Here is a 16,583-nt window from a genome sequence, read left to right as displayed (position 1 = left end):
TAAGTCGTTTCCAATTCACTTATTCTCATCCTAATTGACCCCTTTTTCGTTGTTATTTGTACCTAAGACGTCCACAATATCCCCAAATACAACAGATTTTTACATGTATTTTTATTTTATCAAATACATTAAAACCAATAACAACTGAGACTTACCTTTAATATATATGATGGTTCAAGCACTAAATAACGTTTATAAATCACAGTCGTCTTCTATTATTATCAAATAAATAAAAGAAAGCAAAGTTTCTAGCACTAAAATAATTACCACCACAGGAAGTTAATTTGAAATGCGATTTTTTATAAGTTAGCAGCTATTATCATGCATATTCAGAGTTGTTTTGTAAACTTTCAACATTCTACTATTAAACTACAAAAAAATGGAAGATTTTGCAACGAATATAAAACTAATATCGAGCGTCGAAAGATTTTCCCGGTTTTTTCCCGATTCGCCTCTCAATCCCTAATCGCCCCATTTTACGGTACCGTAGGTACCAATCCTTATTTTTACTGAGTTGTCAAATTGTCAAAGTTATCATAGTTAAAAAAGGCCAATGCTAAATTGAAGTGATAAGTTTTAACATAGATTAAACACATAATATTTGAGTTTTTAGTCATTGCCGATTGGTCATAAAGAATTACTTATTAAATAAACTAGTAATAAACAGCAATAACTTTGGTGTGCTTATTGAATTTTAAAGATTAATGTGACTAGCCAAACCCAGACAAAAAAGTTGTCCATAAAATGAGTAGAATACAGGTCGATCCAAAGTTGTTTGTTACATGTCGACTTTGTTTGGATGATACTGGCCAGTATCAAATTGTTCCATCAGTTCAAGAACAAATTAAATTTTGTTTTGATATTCTCGTGAGTAAAATTGAAATAATTGTAAGACTCGATAGGTCATCATTTATAAGGTCTACTCTACGTTATGTTTTAATATTGACCATCCCATGTTACTTGGACTTCATAAATTCAGAATATAATAATTATAGAATTTTGTCTTGTTTGCATTGCATATTGGTCTTATTACATTATCTGATAGAACTGTTTCTGCCCATTCTAATTGTAAAAAAATAATTTCAGGTGGAACCATTTGATGGCTTGCCTCAGTTAATATGCCAGACATGTGAGCAACGACTTTCGGAATACTACAAGATAAAGAAATCCTATGTACAAAAACAGACAGATCTTAAATCAAAATTAGGATCTAAGGTTTGTTTTTCTCTTTACTATTAATAGTAATGTAGGAACCACCATAAAAACAGTGTATTTATATGATTAAATTGTAGTGAGCATTTACAATTCTCAACTGTACAGAAGCTATGGCAGTAAATATGTACACAAATATAAATATATTAGTGCCTGATGGCAATTTATTAGGTTCAGTAAATTTAGAACACAATCTAATTGCGGCTTTACTACTGAGACCCTTTGAAATAATTAAAATAGCAACATCTCACAGGCCTCAGAAACACTAGAATCTCCATTATCGCATAGTTCTTATACACCACAGATTGTATGCCACTGCCCACATTCAGATACAAGTTTGATTGTTGTGTACTAGTGAGTTTGATGTCTTAATTATGTTCTGTATACTAGATTTTATACTCTTTAAACCAGACCTCATTGCTTCACTGCAGAAAAAGGTAAAAAACATCCTTTGACCTCATGGCATCCATATACAAAATTTAATATTCCTTTGAAATTAAGTTAGTTTTAGTGTCCTTGCTATAATAGTATCATGAAAATTTAATTGCTTATCTTGAAAATCTATTAATTTTTTTTATGAAATACTGAAAATCTTTAAAATTAATGCATAATTGTATTACTATCATATTAGAATATTGAAATTTTGGAAAATGCTACAGCTGCCCCACCCTTCAAACCGAAACGCATTATTGCTTCACGGCAGAAATAGGCAGGGTTGCGGTACCTACCCACACAGACTTACAAGAGGTCCTACCACCAGTAATTACGCAAATTATAATTTTGCCGGTTTGATTTTTATTATGTTTACAATGTTATTCCTTAAATGTGAAAGTCAATTGTGAACATTTATTGTTGAGTACGTATTTCATTAGAAAAATTGGTACCCGCCTGCGGGATTCCAACACGGGTGCATCGCTCAACACAAATGCACCGGACGTCTTACCCGTTAGGACACGACGACTTAGATCTTAGAAAAATAGACTTAGAAAAATACCAAAACATAAGTAAATAACATATTACTCTTCTACTAATAAAGGTAGTTTCCAAAGAATCAAATGAAATTTATCCATATAGGATATCATCGTAATAGATTTCTTATAGGTCAAAATACTAGTTACCATTTCTGTGAAGAGGCTGTGTATGTGTGACCCAATGTTTTCTAATGATTAAAATCTGAAAAAATCTTTATATTGTAGGATTTAGGATTAATCCAATCACAACAGAATGATGTTACCTCCAGTCAGTTTAATGAATTGGAAAATGAGGATCAAATAACGAAAAAACATGTTTTAAAAAGAAAAAGAATGATTTCATCATCATCAAGTGATTGTGATCCGCCAGTAGAAAAAAAACCTTGGAAAAATGATTCTGAAGTTTGTGAATCCAAAAAATTCGGATGCCGGTTATGTAATTGTTGTTTTACTAGCAAATTGGATATATTTTCACATTTAAACAATTCTCACACAGAGGTCAATAAGAAGTTCAAGAAAATATTTGAAAAACATTGTACTGTGCAACTAACAAAACTAGATAATAGCCCAAATCCAACTGGAATACTGAATTCTGTAATATTAAGTGATGGTAAAATTATTGAAGGTAAACATCCACAGTATTATGTATTTTTTTCTAATAGAGAAATAAATATCAAAGCAAAGGAGATCATTGATGAGGAAGAATTGAAGGATTCAAATATTAAGCTAGAAGCAGAAAATTGCCATTTGTCAAACTTTTCATACCATACAGATGACACAGTTTTTGCAGATGCTAATGAAAACGTTAATTACATTGAAGAGTGCAGTGATCAAGAAATAAAGCAAGAAGAATGTATAAAAATTGATGATTCGTCTAATGATTCTAATGATAGTAATATGATTGTAAGGAGAAATTTGAGATTAAACAATTTGAACTCTAAGGATGACATTCATAAAACAATTCAAAATATAGTATCTATGTGCCAGAATACACATAAAAATCGAATGACACCATCTGCAAGTTCAGACTGTAAAAGTTTCAATAATACTGAATCTCAACTAAAACGTAAAGTCCTGAATATAGGTAGGAAGACTGTTAATTCGCATGGTTTTAAATGTACTGGGTTACTGAGATATCTGGAGTCGAAAAACCTTGAAATTCTTTGGCTTCAGAGATGTTATGCTGATTCTGAAACTGGTTCAAATATGATACACATTAATACTAAGTTAAAATATGAAAAATTAGATTATAATGCAGGCTGGATCCCATTCTTTCAAGCTCAACCAGGGAATCAGTTAGTTCCATGTGTGTCAGCTGATACACTACTGCAAACTGATGAAGAGGAAAGTGTTGTGTCTAATTTAACAAATGCAGAAAATACAAAGTTATTAAATCCTAATCCAGTAGCCAATCCAAAACAATTTCCAAAAAAGAATAATTTACTTACAGAAAATGAGACAGATACTAAACATTCTAGAAAGAAAAGTAAAAATATGTCTAAAGGTAACAGATCTAAGAAAGAAGCGTCACTTATGGTTGAAGTGCCAAAATTTGAGGAAGAGAATATTTTAATGCCAGTCATAACATCAACGACATCTTTAGCTCCCAAATATGATAAGAATAATACACCAGTTAATAAATCAGAACCTCAGCTGTCTACTGATTCCTCAATTCCTGCTAAAAGTGGCTTTTTACCTCGAATTAAAGTAAAGCCAGATAGTGAACTGATGTCTGAGAAAATTTTAAGTAATTTAAACCAATTACAAAATTCTCTAGCACAAAGTCAGAACCAGTTTAAGCAATGTTTACAAATAGATAATTGCATTCAGAAAGCTTTTCCACCCCAACAAAACTCACTGAAAATGGTACAAAACTCATTTTTAAATAAGCCACCGATTCAACAAACAGAACCATTTACTGCTGTGAGCAGTACCAGCCCAGAATACGTTATACTGGATACCGTAGATTTACCAAACACGAAAACAGAATCGCCAATTGACTATGTAAAAAAATTGTTAAATATTTATAGTATTATACTCTTAGATACAACAGAAAAAATTACTCAAGACTTTGACTGTCTTATCAAATTTAAGGTTTGCTTTAAACAAGAATTGAAGGATTCTGTGATATTATGTCTATCCTTATTTTGTAAAAAAAACTTCTTTTGTATTAAGGTTAAGGATAAAAATCAAGAAAATGTAGATATAGATGTATCAAAAATATCTCCTGTTTGGCAATGGGAAATAATTAAAGTTTTCCAAGGAGATATAGATAATAAAATGTTACACAATGCTCAAAAGGTGAGCCAGGAAGTTTATGAATATGTTGAAAGTTTCCTATGTTTACTAAAATCAATAAAATTTGAGAAACCCTCGTAAATTTTGGTTTACAACATAATTAATTTTTATTTGTAGTCAAAACCCAAAAGCCCTGTCGCTCGTGTTAGCCTAGTCAATATTCAGAACTGACGAAAGGTCCCAGTTAAACCTATTAGACTTTATGAAGATACCGATGACTAATGATTTTTAATTAAACCCAGGGCTGTCTAAATTTAATTACTTTAGACTCGAAACTTACATTAGGTGTAGATTCAACTAGGATTTTAGTTAAGCGAGCGAGAATAAATTCGTAATCATAAATAATACTATAAAAATACTTTTGGAAATGACATCAACTTATCAACGTTAATTAAATTATTAAAGCAAAGATTTCCGTCGAAATAATATTTGTGATAGTTGAGTATTCTGAATTTTCTTTTAATTCAAGATTTTCGTTATTTCGCTATTTTACTAAACCGTGATTAATATGATTTTTAACACGTGTATATTTTCTAAGGCCTACCATACACACGATTGTTGTTTTTGATGTTCGATTATTACTTTTATTCTCCCTAGGTTTTGCTTATCACATTTTCGTTAGTCATATGCCGAAATTGAAATGTATTTAGAATTTGAAGACCATTAGACGGAAATACGACACGTCGGACTTCCAAGGGTATTAAAATATGCATTATAGCTACAAATAGTGATAATTGTTTTGTATCAACTGATTATTATGGTACCTAATTCAGTATTGCAGGACCACATTAAGGTTTAAATTAAGTAGATACTTTGATGGCACAATTCTGTGCGTTTTAGTTATTCGTACATGTGTATGTCGCAGGAAATGATGTTTTCATGGTTTTACTTTTTAGATATTAAAGTATTTGATTGCAACAATTAAATTTATTTTTACATAACATCTTTTACTTACTAAAATTTCCAAAAATTTACGAATGCACCGAGCTTTATCGTTAGACCACGACTTCTTGAATAAACAGGAATTAAATAATTATTGTTCAATCACGTCACCTTACCACAATACGATAGAATAATACGTACCTACTCACTCAAGTACTTATACTGGTATATTTCATTGTTTACATAGGTATTTGTAATATATTCATGTCGTTTCGTAATTATTATTAAATACATAATGGTTTAAGAAAATAAAATAAATCAATATATAAAGATTGTGTGTTCTGAATTTTTTTTTATGAGATTGTATTATTTTTATTGATTTATTTAATCCGGTGTCGAGATATTTGTAATATTAGAATCTTTAAATGTACATTAAGTTTATTATTTTAACAGTTTATTTATTGTAGCGGTAATATAGTTTGACCACCGAACTTGATAAATTAAGGTTTTATTATCTATTAGGGCCAAAATCAAGTTGGTTATGGGAAAAGTACAAATGATTGGATACTTATCGTTTTGCACATAGTACTATCTTGAACTTTAAAAGAAATGCACAGGTTGCGCTAACAAGAAATTAATAAATGTTTTCAAAGTCGCATGAAAACTGTGTACGTATATTTCAGTTTGTCAAAATAGAACAAGACTTAATGTCTTCAACATTTAAATCGAATTAATATCTAAATGTAACGAACACTGAAAATTCTATATCACTTTTTCAAAAATTACGCTTTGAAAGTTAGAAATTTGATCCACACATAACTCTTTAACGAGAGCTGAAATGCTATTTGGTTTAAGCGACATTTTTGTAACTTTACAGTAGTGCCATTTAACATTTAAAATTTCATAACAAAAAACTTCTTCAGCTAGGTATTTGAATGGTGTAAAATTAATTGAAGTTCAATTAAAATATTTCACCGTTGATGCTACTACCAAATAAAACTCCTCTAATTTAATATGCAATTTCGAAAAGGGCACATCACTGAAAATGTAAAATGTTCAGGAAATTACATATTTTCTAAAGCAGTGTAAAATTTAAAATATTAGCTGTTGAGATATATTTTAGTGTTAATTAGCAATTGAAAATTACTGGAATTATTATAAAATGGGTGTAGGTAAGACTCAAAACTACATGTACCTATATGAAAAAACGTATTTGACAAAATATGCGACATGTGCCCTTTTCGAAATTGCATATTCAGTTAAAGATACGTGTCGCATAAACCAAATAGCCGTTCAGCTCTCGTTAAAGCGTTTGAGGAACCCTTCATACAATACCGAAAGAATTGTTTGAGGAGAATACTGCTTTGTGTAAATGCTTACTATTATCATTTTACTTTAAACTATACCATGTTCTACTTATGTATTTAAAGGAAAAAAATACATAATCAATTTTGTTCGTTTTTTTAAGTGTAGTCAAATTTATTATACTATAATGAAATCATAGCGGGACAAATTACAGCTCATTTTGAATTAACCTAGACACGGAGTTTTGTTAAGAAACACTCGATTATTCCATAGTAGGTACGACATGCATAATTACCGCGACATGAATAATTACGACTTTGGGTATGGTTCTTTTGATCCTGTACTGATCCTGTACGAAAATCCCATCACCGCAATCGTCTATTACCGATATTTGACTAGGAAATTTAAAAGTAGAACTACTTTTTATGGTGCTAATATATCTCTGGTTTAAAAATGTGACATATTGAAAATTCCGTTTCTAACGTTGGTTTACGTAACGAGCACATTTCACACTTCACCGTTATGTTATATCTATCAACTTTCAACCACAAAGAGCCTTTACATAAAACACTTTTTGACTTGAATGTTCAATAAACTTTATTTTATTTTAAATACAATTTTTTATCCTAGCGTCCATATTGATTTAACATCCATCAATACGTCCTCTGGGGGTGAATGTTTATGAAACATAAAGTATCCTTGAATTTGTGCTGGACTGACTTCTTTTTTCACTTCCATTACTCTGTAAACAAAAACAGGTTTGCTGAGTGTTTATGTGATTGAATGTAAGTTAATTTTAGTACATTCTCATTTAAATAATAATTATAAAACTTATGTGTTCATTTACGTCCATTGAAAACTATCTTAAACATCACAATCTGTGACTCTTAAATTTCTTTATCGATGTTGGTTGGTTATCTTAAATTAAAACTTACTTTTCGGCAAACGTTTTAGCATGGTCAGCCGCTTTTTCTCCTTTGTAAAATCTTAAGAACATTAGTTCGACCTGTTCTTGGTTGCAGTATCCAACGTATTCTTTCATATCTACACGCCCTGGCCTGATCAGGGCCGGATCAAGCCTAAAACGATAATTTAGTTATGTGAGAACAAACGAGGAATGACTTGAATAAACATACTATCTTGCATTTTTATAATTAGTACCTACGGTTTTTAACCAAGACATACAAGGCACTCTCGTATAGTTGTTGCAAAGTACGCGTGGCCTTTATTTGTAGTTGTAATCGTAAATACACATTTTCGTTAGTGTGTGTAGAGAGAGAGTATTTCTTTATTGTACACCAAAAAAACAAATAAACAGTGCGATACACTAAAAACAAAAAAAGTACAATTGGCGGTCTTATCGCTAAGAGCGATCTCTTCCAGACAACCATCAGGTGGACAAGAATTATTTGGAAACGAACTACGCGCGGTGTACCATTCCAGTGAAATACATATACATATATGTACACATACATATACACATACATATCTCCGTAAAAATACATACAATTAATACAAAGTATTATAATATAATAATAATTATTAAAAATAAAAAATAATAAAAATTAAATTTTGCTTCTTTACACATAAATAAGAATAAGCAATTTACCCAATGGAGCGGTCAGAATTAGCTACATATAGACTACATTGACGCGTATACAGATTAGTCACTCACACAATTACGGGCGGCGCGCAGTCGTACTTTGCAACCACCATAATAGACCTTCGTAAATTCCTTATAATAATTTTCAGTCTTGACGTAGCGAGTATAGCATGTCGGAAACACGTATGTTTTTTTTTTGCTAAGATAAGTAGACAAGCTCACGGTCCATCTGTCGCCATCGATTTTGAGACATGAGTTCTGAGTCTCAGTTTTTACAGTAGTACAACGGCTGCCCCACCCTTTAAGCCGAAATGCATTACTGCTTCACGACAGAAATAGGTGGTTGTGTCCACCTTAACGGCCTTACAAGACGCCCTACCACCAGTAAGTGCAACTTTACTGCCATAGAAGAACCATGCGTACCGGTCTTGCAGGGTAGGATGGCCGACTCGTGTCTAAAGTGTCTATGGATTCCAGTTTTTTTTTTTTTTTTTATTGCTTGAATGGGTGGACGAGCCCACAGCCCACCTGCTGTTAAGTGGTTACTGGAGCCCATAGACATCTACGACGTCAATGCGCCACCCACCTTGAGATATGAGTTCTAAGGTCTCAGTTTTTACAGTACAACGGCTGTCTCACCCTTTAAACCGAAATACATTACTGCTTTACGACAGAAATAAGTGGGGCGGTTGTATCCAACTTAACCTACCACCAGTAAGTGCAACTTTCCTGCCATAGAAGAACCATGCGTACCGGTCTCGCAGGGTAGGATGGCCGATTCGTGTCTCAAGTGTCTATGGATTTCGGTGACAACTTAATACCAGATGTACGAGTGAGTTTGTTTATCATTCGATATCCGTTAAGATATCGATGTAGTTATTATATTTATTTTATATATTTCACTAGCTTTGTAAACTAGGTAACGGTCCATCTTGTTACCATAGACGTAAAGGCGATGTACATAGATGTCGTAACCTGTATGCCATTACCGACCTTAAATGCATATGGTTGAGGTTCCAATTATATTGTACAATGGCAGTTACACCCTTCAAATCGGAAAGGGCGACTCCTTAGCTGTAGAAACGCATTTTTCAAAATTCTTTTTTATTACACCATTCTCGTCTTTTCGATGTGCAATACGTGCATGAAAATGTGTTAGGCAAGTATTTCATCAGGTGTTTCAAAATTCATTTACTTCAAAATGGCTTGTTGATCAAAATGAGTATACAGCAACATGTGAAACATATAAATACCTCTCCAAATAGTTCGTCGTCATAAAGACGATCCGTGCTTCGGTTGACGCAACGCCATCCAAACAGTTCAGCAGTCCGCTAAACGTAACGCGATTGAGACCTTCGTATGCCGCTTTCTGGGTCGGCGTGTCCTCGCGGGACACAAACGCCGCATCTATGTCTTCAAGTAATATTATAGACTGTTGCGGAGCTACACTGTGTATACAAACAAATCGATGCATCATTTTGGACAAGTCTCAGTATTAATCTGTGATTTGCACAACGGTGAAAATTCATCAGACTAAAAACTAATAATCCTTTAATCTTGAGTAGACAGTGACTTGGCTGGCACCTGACATTCCTGAAGTCCATGGGCGACGGTAACCACTCACCATCAGATGGGCCGTATGCTGCTCGTCTGCCTACAAGGGCAATAAGAAAAAAAAGTATTCCTATTATACCTGTATAGACAATATTTTCACAAACGTAAAACCTTTGCATAAATATATTATTAATCATTTAAGTTCAGACCACAGTGGACAATTCATATCTTTTAAAATTAAATCTGTTACAGATGTTAATAGTTCAAGAAACCTACAGTTTGTTCCTATTAATATTAGACGTATGGAGAAGTTTAGAGGTAAAGTTTTGGCAAAAATTGCGAATGTTTGTTATAGTGAAGATCCTAATGTTCACTACATGGATTTATTTAATTGCATTAATGATGAATTTAGTGCCATCTTTACTTCTAAAACTCTGATCTTACATAATAAAAGATCATTCAATGAATGGGCGACTGTTGGAATTCACAAAAGTAGGCAGAGATTATATGACCTTTATCATGAAAAATCATATAATCATAATAAGTCATTTCATGAGTATGTCTGTAAATATTCCAAGTTGTTTAAAAAAGTATGTACATTGGCCAAGTCATTGCACTTAGGCAATCTTATAAAAAATGCACCTGACAAAATTAAAATGACTTGGAATATCATTAATAGGGAGACTGGGAATGTCAGAAACAGCAATGCTGAATCAATTTTGAAAATCAATGATAAAATAATAACTTCTCATCAAGAAGTGGCCAGTGCTTTTGAGCGCTACTTTGCTGATATCCCAGCTTCTACTACAAAATCTTTAATTTCATCTCCTACCGTCGCCGAATCATTACTGCAAGATCATGTTGATAAATGCAGTGTTAACTTTAAGTTCACAAATATTGCTATAAAGGACATAATTGATAATTTCAAGCTCATTAATATTAAAAAAACTGGTGATTTATGGGGAATATCAATTAAGGTTATAAAATCCATTATTGATATAATCGCACCTTACCTTGCTACAATATTTAATGACTGTATTGATAGTGGTGTGTTTCCTGATCTAATGAAATATAGTAAAATAATACCTCTGTTTAAATCTGGTAGTACTTTTGACCCCACTAACTTTAGACCCATTTCAGTACTACCAACTTTGAGTAAAATTTTTGAAAAAATTATTTTGGAACAGCTTTTGAACCATTTCTATTCCAATAATAACCTGCTTCATAACAAACAATATGGATTCACTAGAGGCCGTTCGACTATTGATGCAGGTGTAGATCTTATTAAAAATATTTTTCAGGCTTGGGAGGAATCGCATAATGCCCTTGGGGTATTCTGCGACTTATCTAAAGCTTTTGATTGTGTTGAGCATAATACATTGTTGAGGAAATTACACCATTATGGTATTAGGGGCGTTTCATTAGAACTTATTAAATCTTATTTATCCGGAAGAATCCAAAAGGTAGACGTTAAAGGAAAGAGATCTTCCGGTGTCTTACTTAATATGGGTGTTCCTCAGGGTTCCATATTGGGTCCCTTCTTATTTCTTGTGTATATCAATGATTTACCAAAGTTTATTGAAACCCGTCACGAGGTCGTATTATTCGCTGATGATACATCCTTATTGTTTAAAATTAAACGACAATTGGAAGATTATGACGATGTGAATGATGCTATCTCGCGCGTGGTACATTGGTTTAGTGTTAATAATCTGTTATTAAATAACAAAAAAACAAAATGTATAAAATTTACCACACCTAATGTTAGACAAGTAGACACTAATATCATTGTAAGTGGAGAGACACTGGAGCTTGTTGATTCGACAGTTTTTCTTGGTATAACAGTTGATTCCAGGCTGCAGTGGGGTCCTCACATATGCAAGTTAGCGAATAGACTTAGTTCTGCAGCGTTTGCGGTAAAAAAAATACGAACGTATACTGATGAAGATACGGCACGTCTAGTTTATTTCAGTTATTTTCATAGTGTTATGTCCTATGGCATTTTGCTATGGGGCAATGCTGCCGATGTCGAAACGATTTTCATCCTGCAGAAGAGGGCTATTCGTGCTATTTATAATATGCACCCGAGGGAATCCTTGAGGGACAAGTTTAAGGAAATCAAAATTCTAACTTTAGCGTCCCAATACATTTTTGAAAATTTATTGTACGTGCGTAAAAACATTGTAGAATTCCCCAGAGTCTGCGATTTGCATAATGTGAACACTAGGAACAAACATAGGCTTGCGTTGCCGGCGGCTCGAATTAAGAAAATAAGCAACTCTTTCAGGGGGCTGGGTGTACAGCTTTTCAACAAGATCCCACAAAACGTTCAACTACTACCTGTTCATAGATTTAAGAAAACTGTCAAGGAACGTTTGTGCAACAAGGCATATTATAAAGTTAAGGATTTTTTACTAGATGGCACTACGTGGGAATGAGGCGTTCGCTCCTGGCCTTTTCATTTTTCATTATTATTATTATTTATTTGAATTGTATTTTTTTGACTTGTTTTTTTGTATACTGTAAATATGTTTTCTTGTTTAAAAAAAAAGAAAATAGTTGAGAAAATACAAAAAAAAAAAAAAAAAAAGCCCGCTGAGTTTGTTTCGCCGGTTCTTCTCAGGACTGTGGCTTTTTTTGGAACCGGTGGTAGAGTTAACATTTTCTTTTACATTTTGACATTCAACAAGTGTGTTTTTGATGACATCCAAGTTGAAATAAATGATTTTGAATTTGAATTTGAATTAATACGCCAGGGTAGAGCACGAACATATTTAAAAAAAATATCCTAATATCATAAAAATTATTTTACCGGTGGTAGGGCGTCTTTTGAGCTCGCACGTATGGGTAGGTACTATCATACAGCCATGAAACTATAATTCGTTTCGGTATTGAACGATTGGAACAGTTGTTGACTCCAAAACTGAGACTTAGAACTCATGTCCCAAGGTGGGTGGCATTTACGTTATTGAGCTCTGTGGGCACTGATAATCATTTAACACCATGCGGGCTGTGAGCTCGGTCACCAATATAAGTATTAAAAAATAAAAATGGTATTTTGCATAATTATAATTTTTATACATTAAAATTTAACATTTAATACAATTAATATTCTTTAAATTTCATATTTTGTATTAGGTGTATTAGGTGGCTAGATGACCTCTAAGCTCACCTGGTATTAAGTGGCTATAGACATACATCACAAAATGATTGCCACCATCCTGCAAAGTGGAACTGTGACTGCTCCATAGTTGAACAAATCAGACTGTTAACTTCTACCTCGCATCCTACAAGCTCACAGTGGAACGGTACAAGTAATTAGGCAAACTTATAATTTTGGAAGTTAAAAGAAACACGGCCCATCTCAGTTTTTTTTGCAATCCATGCATGTCTGCATCATGGATTGGACATCAAAATTTTTTCTACTGTAATATCATTCTTAACAGAAAACATTCTTAAATTGATAAATACGGTTCATACCTTAGCAAATGATTTAATCGATCATCTGTTAAGCCTCGTTCAGATAAGTTGAGCACACAAATATTATATTCTAGTTCTCCTGCTAATGCCATGATAAATGAAGATTTTCCGCAGCCCGGTGGCCCATAAAGCAAATAGCCTGAAATATATGAATACAAATATTTTATTGATTGGTTAGGTAAAGCCAATTCTCTTCTTTGTTCAGACATTTAACAGTAACAAAACTACTTAAACACATACAGATTACAATGTTAAAATTCTAATCTAAGCATAAACACATGAAATTGATATATTTGGTAAACCATAACTTAATGTGAAAATAGCTTGCATATGTCCACAGCACACTTAAGATTTTTAATGGTGTTAAGAGTATCCTAGCCTCAGGATAAAAAAAACCTTAGATTAAAAACACTGAGATTAAAATTGACTATTTTAAAATATGAAGTTGGTGAACTCAAATTTATCAATGAGACGCCCAGCTTGGAATCCTACTGTTAAATTATTTTTTGAAGGTAAAATATAAATAACAAGTTCTATAATGAATTAATAAAAAGTCTAACACTCAATTTCTGAATTTATGCGTATTGTTGAATTTATGTTAGGTATATTCTGAGCTCAGATGGTGCATGCAATTCCAAATTAATTTATTAAATAAACACAAGGTACGATATAAGTACCTCAGATTAGAACAAGTGTTTTATGAACTCTGTAAGTGTTATTATTCTAAATTCATATTTAGTAAAAGGTCTACTGCATAAATATTTTACATATTGGTTCCTAAGTTGTGAACATTCAACTAAAATATTTTTTCATTAGGGATACAATATATTTGAGATATTTACCTCTTCTATAGGGTATTCCACGGTCTGTATACCATTGTGGGTTATTAATGAAGTCTAAACAGTCAGCAACTATCCGTTCTGTTAATCCTGATCGAAGTACTACACTGTGTATAGGTCGGCGCCGACGAGGGTGTCCAAAGGGTCGCCACTCAGAGCCCATTGCGGTGTACATAACTGTCATACCTTCATGTTGTTTGAGAGCCATTGTTCTAGCTGTTAGGAAAAATAGTATTGGTATTTTACTGATAAAAACATTTGAAATATGCTTTAGAACTCATCTTTACTGGACTTTGAGCTTGTCTGCATGACTAAAATTGTTTTGTTTGAAATGAAACTAATATTTTGGATGAAATATAGTATGCTTACTCAGACAAGTAGGGATGACAAGGGAGTGAAAATTCTTTTCAGTAGTGCAGAACTTTTCCTATACTGATAATGTTATTTTTAAGAAATATATATTAATCATGTAAAAAACTCTTTTATGGGTTTGAGGAGAGTATTAGGTATGTAGCTTTATTTAAGCTTTGTAATTTCTTTCAAATCGATAGATTAACTATAAACAAATCAGTTGATTAAAACATTTTTGTATCTCCTCTGGTGCTTTTTAAATAATTTTATGTGAAAATTTTGTAGTTTTGTACAATTTTCATTTGGTTTCATAGTTGTGATATTTCAGTAGGCATCAACTAGGCTTTGCTTGTGGCATTGCTGATGTCCTTGAGAGACAATGACTACTTAGGCATAAAGCCCACCTGATGATTTTTAGATCACAACTTCATAATAATTAGCATTGTATGATGATTTTGACGTATGTAATCATGAGTTCATAATCTGTATTTGTAATCACCATTTAGTACCCAGAGCAAGATATATGCTTTGATAAATTTAAAAACCTAGTCAATATTCTAATTCACAATTTTTATTTGTTTATGAGTCAATTAGTCGTAAGGATAGCTTGTACTTAACAAGCTAGCTAATCCTTTATTTACTTTTATTAATTTGTTTTTAAATAAATTTCAGAATGGATCAATTTCAATTAGGTTTAAAGTCAGTTTATAGTAACAAAGAAGTAAAAAAAAAACATTTACACTGTATAATGTAAGAATAGGATACCTTCTTCAAGAATTCCATAATATAATTGCTTGTTTCTGCCAAATGAAGTTAATGTTACCGTTTCCCATGGTATCCCCATATGCAGGTCCAAAGTCTGCTGTTCCCTTGTACGGTCTACTCTTATCCATGTTCCACCATATCTATAATATAAAAATCGTACTCTCATTTTCCTAAGTAGTGACGGAATACTACGTAATAATTTCTTTCAAGCTTCTTATCATATGACATAACAATTTCCATTTCATTATTGTGTAAACTTAAAAGTTTCTCGTATCTTTTTTATACTTTTGAGATGAAAAATATACCGGAAAAAGTGTTGGCCAACACTAGGAATAAAGTCGTATTTAGTTCTTATCTGTCCAGAATCTTTTTGTTCAAAAGAAGTCTCGACACTTAGATGTTGAGTTTTTCTTGCTCCTTTTTGTGTAATCCATTGTAATAGCCATTGATAGGATTTATCTCTGCATGGAACTTCAAGGGTTATCATACAATGCCTTCTGAATAATACCATTGAAGTCTGCAATCCTTTTCGTAGAATAGCTGCACTTGCACCTACACCGAAAAGTCCAAAACCTGCACCAAAATACGGATTTTGGGCTAAAGAAGCCATATATTCTACGATAGTCATTTTTAATTATTATCTTATAGTAGTCTCATTATTTATACATAGCAAAGGAAATACACCTAAATTATTTTTTTATAAAACAATGATTTTATTTTTAAATTTAAATTTCGAGAAAATAAATCCTAGTTATGACGTTGACACTTGACAATCGGTTAATCAAAAGTTTTTTCTAGTCTAGAAAAAGCAAAAGGCACCCAAAACAAATGCTATTCTAGTCTGTTCAGCGAAATCTTGGTGTACTTACAGAATGATATTACATATTAAACTTGTAAACTACATAAAAGGCTCGAGCTATATTTTATTGCAAATTGAACAAGAACATTTTGTTGTTGAAAATAGTTAATTGAATTGAATGAGTAATAAATAGTTGATGAAATGAAATGAAATCAGATCCACGAAATTATATTAGATATATGAAATTAGAACGCAAAATGGTAGAAATTTACTTAAATCTTAAATGGATTTTTGAAAAAACCTCTTAGGCTTAGTCATCTCATAATAACACGGAGGTACCATAAAATTAATAAATTCCTACAGCTTCACTCTTGTACTCCCTTTAAATTTGTAAAATAAATCCATAAATAAACCCATTTTTAAAATCGTTACATTCTTGTCCTTTAGCTATTTTATTATACCTTGCTAAACGAAAATAAATTCAATGGAAATGAAACGAGATGAGATGAGTGAAATGGATCTGA

At 32.4% G+C, this 16,583-nt stretch overlaps 2 protein-coding genes across 3 annotated transcripts in view; one reads left to right on the top strand and one right to left on the bottom strand.

Annotated features, from left to right (window-relative positions):
- Positions 1-478: 478 nt before the first annotated feature.
- On the top strand, positions 479-5,422 carry LOC114249377 (uncharacterized). The gene is made up of 3 exons (XM_028182911.2): positions 479-867; positions 1,087-1,215; positions 2,409-5,422. The coding sequence occupies exons 1-3, from the start codon at positions 745-747 to the stop codon at positions 4,560-4,562; spliced, it is 2,406 nt and encodes an 801-aa protein (XP_028038712.2). The 5' UTR covers positions 479-744; the 3' UTR covers positions 4,563-5,422.
- A 1,817-nt stretch (positions 5,423-7,239) lies between these two features.
- Bcs1 (mitochondrial chaperone BCS1) overlaps positions 7,240-16,583 on the bottom strand; it is a 33,243-nt gene continuing 23,899 nt past the window's right edge. The window contains exons 1-7 of one of the 2 annotated variants that reach the window (XM_028182892.2): positions 15,566-16,038; positions 15,261-15,400; positions 14,148-14,360; positions 13,306-13,444; positions 9,525-9,719; positions 7,604-7,747; positions 7,240-7,410 (exon numbers count right to left, since the gene is read on the bottom strand). In XM_028182892.2, coding sequence (XP_028038693.1) covers positions 7,290-7,410; positions 7,604-7,747; positions 9,525-9,719; positions 13,306-13,444; positions 14,148-14,360; positions 15,261-15,400; positions 15,566-15,888 — 1,275 coding nt within the window. In that variant the 5' untranslated portion in view covers positions 15,889-16,038 and the 3' untranslated portion in view covers positions 7,240-7,289. Of the gene's footprint in view, positions 7,411-7,603; positions 7,748-9,524; positions 9,720-13,305; positions 13,445-14,147; positions 14,361-15,260; positions 15,401-15,565; positions 16,039-16,583 lie in introns of those variants that run through there. The other variant, XM_089733265.1, reaches the window with a different exon arrangement.

This window comes from Bombyx mandarina, chromosome 15 (assembly GCF_030267445.1).
Source record: "Bombyx mandarina strain Sakado chromosome 15, ASM3026744v2".
Classification (NCBI taxonomy): domain Eukaryota; kingdom Metazoa; phylum Arthropoda; class Insecta; order Lepidoptera; family Bombycidae; genus Bombyx; species Bombyx mandarina.
Note: the sequence above shows the minus strand (reverse complement) of the source record. Positions and strands in the feature narration are given on the sequence as shown.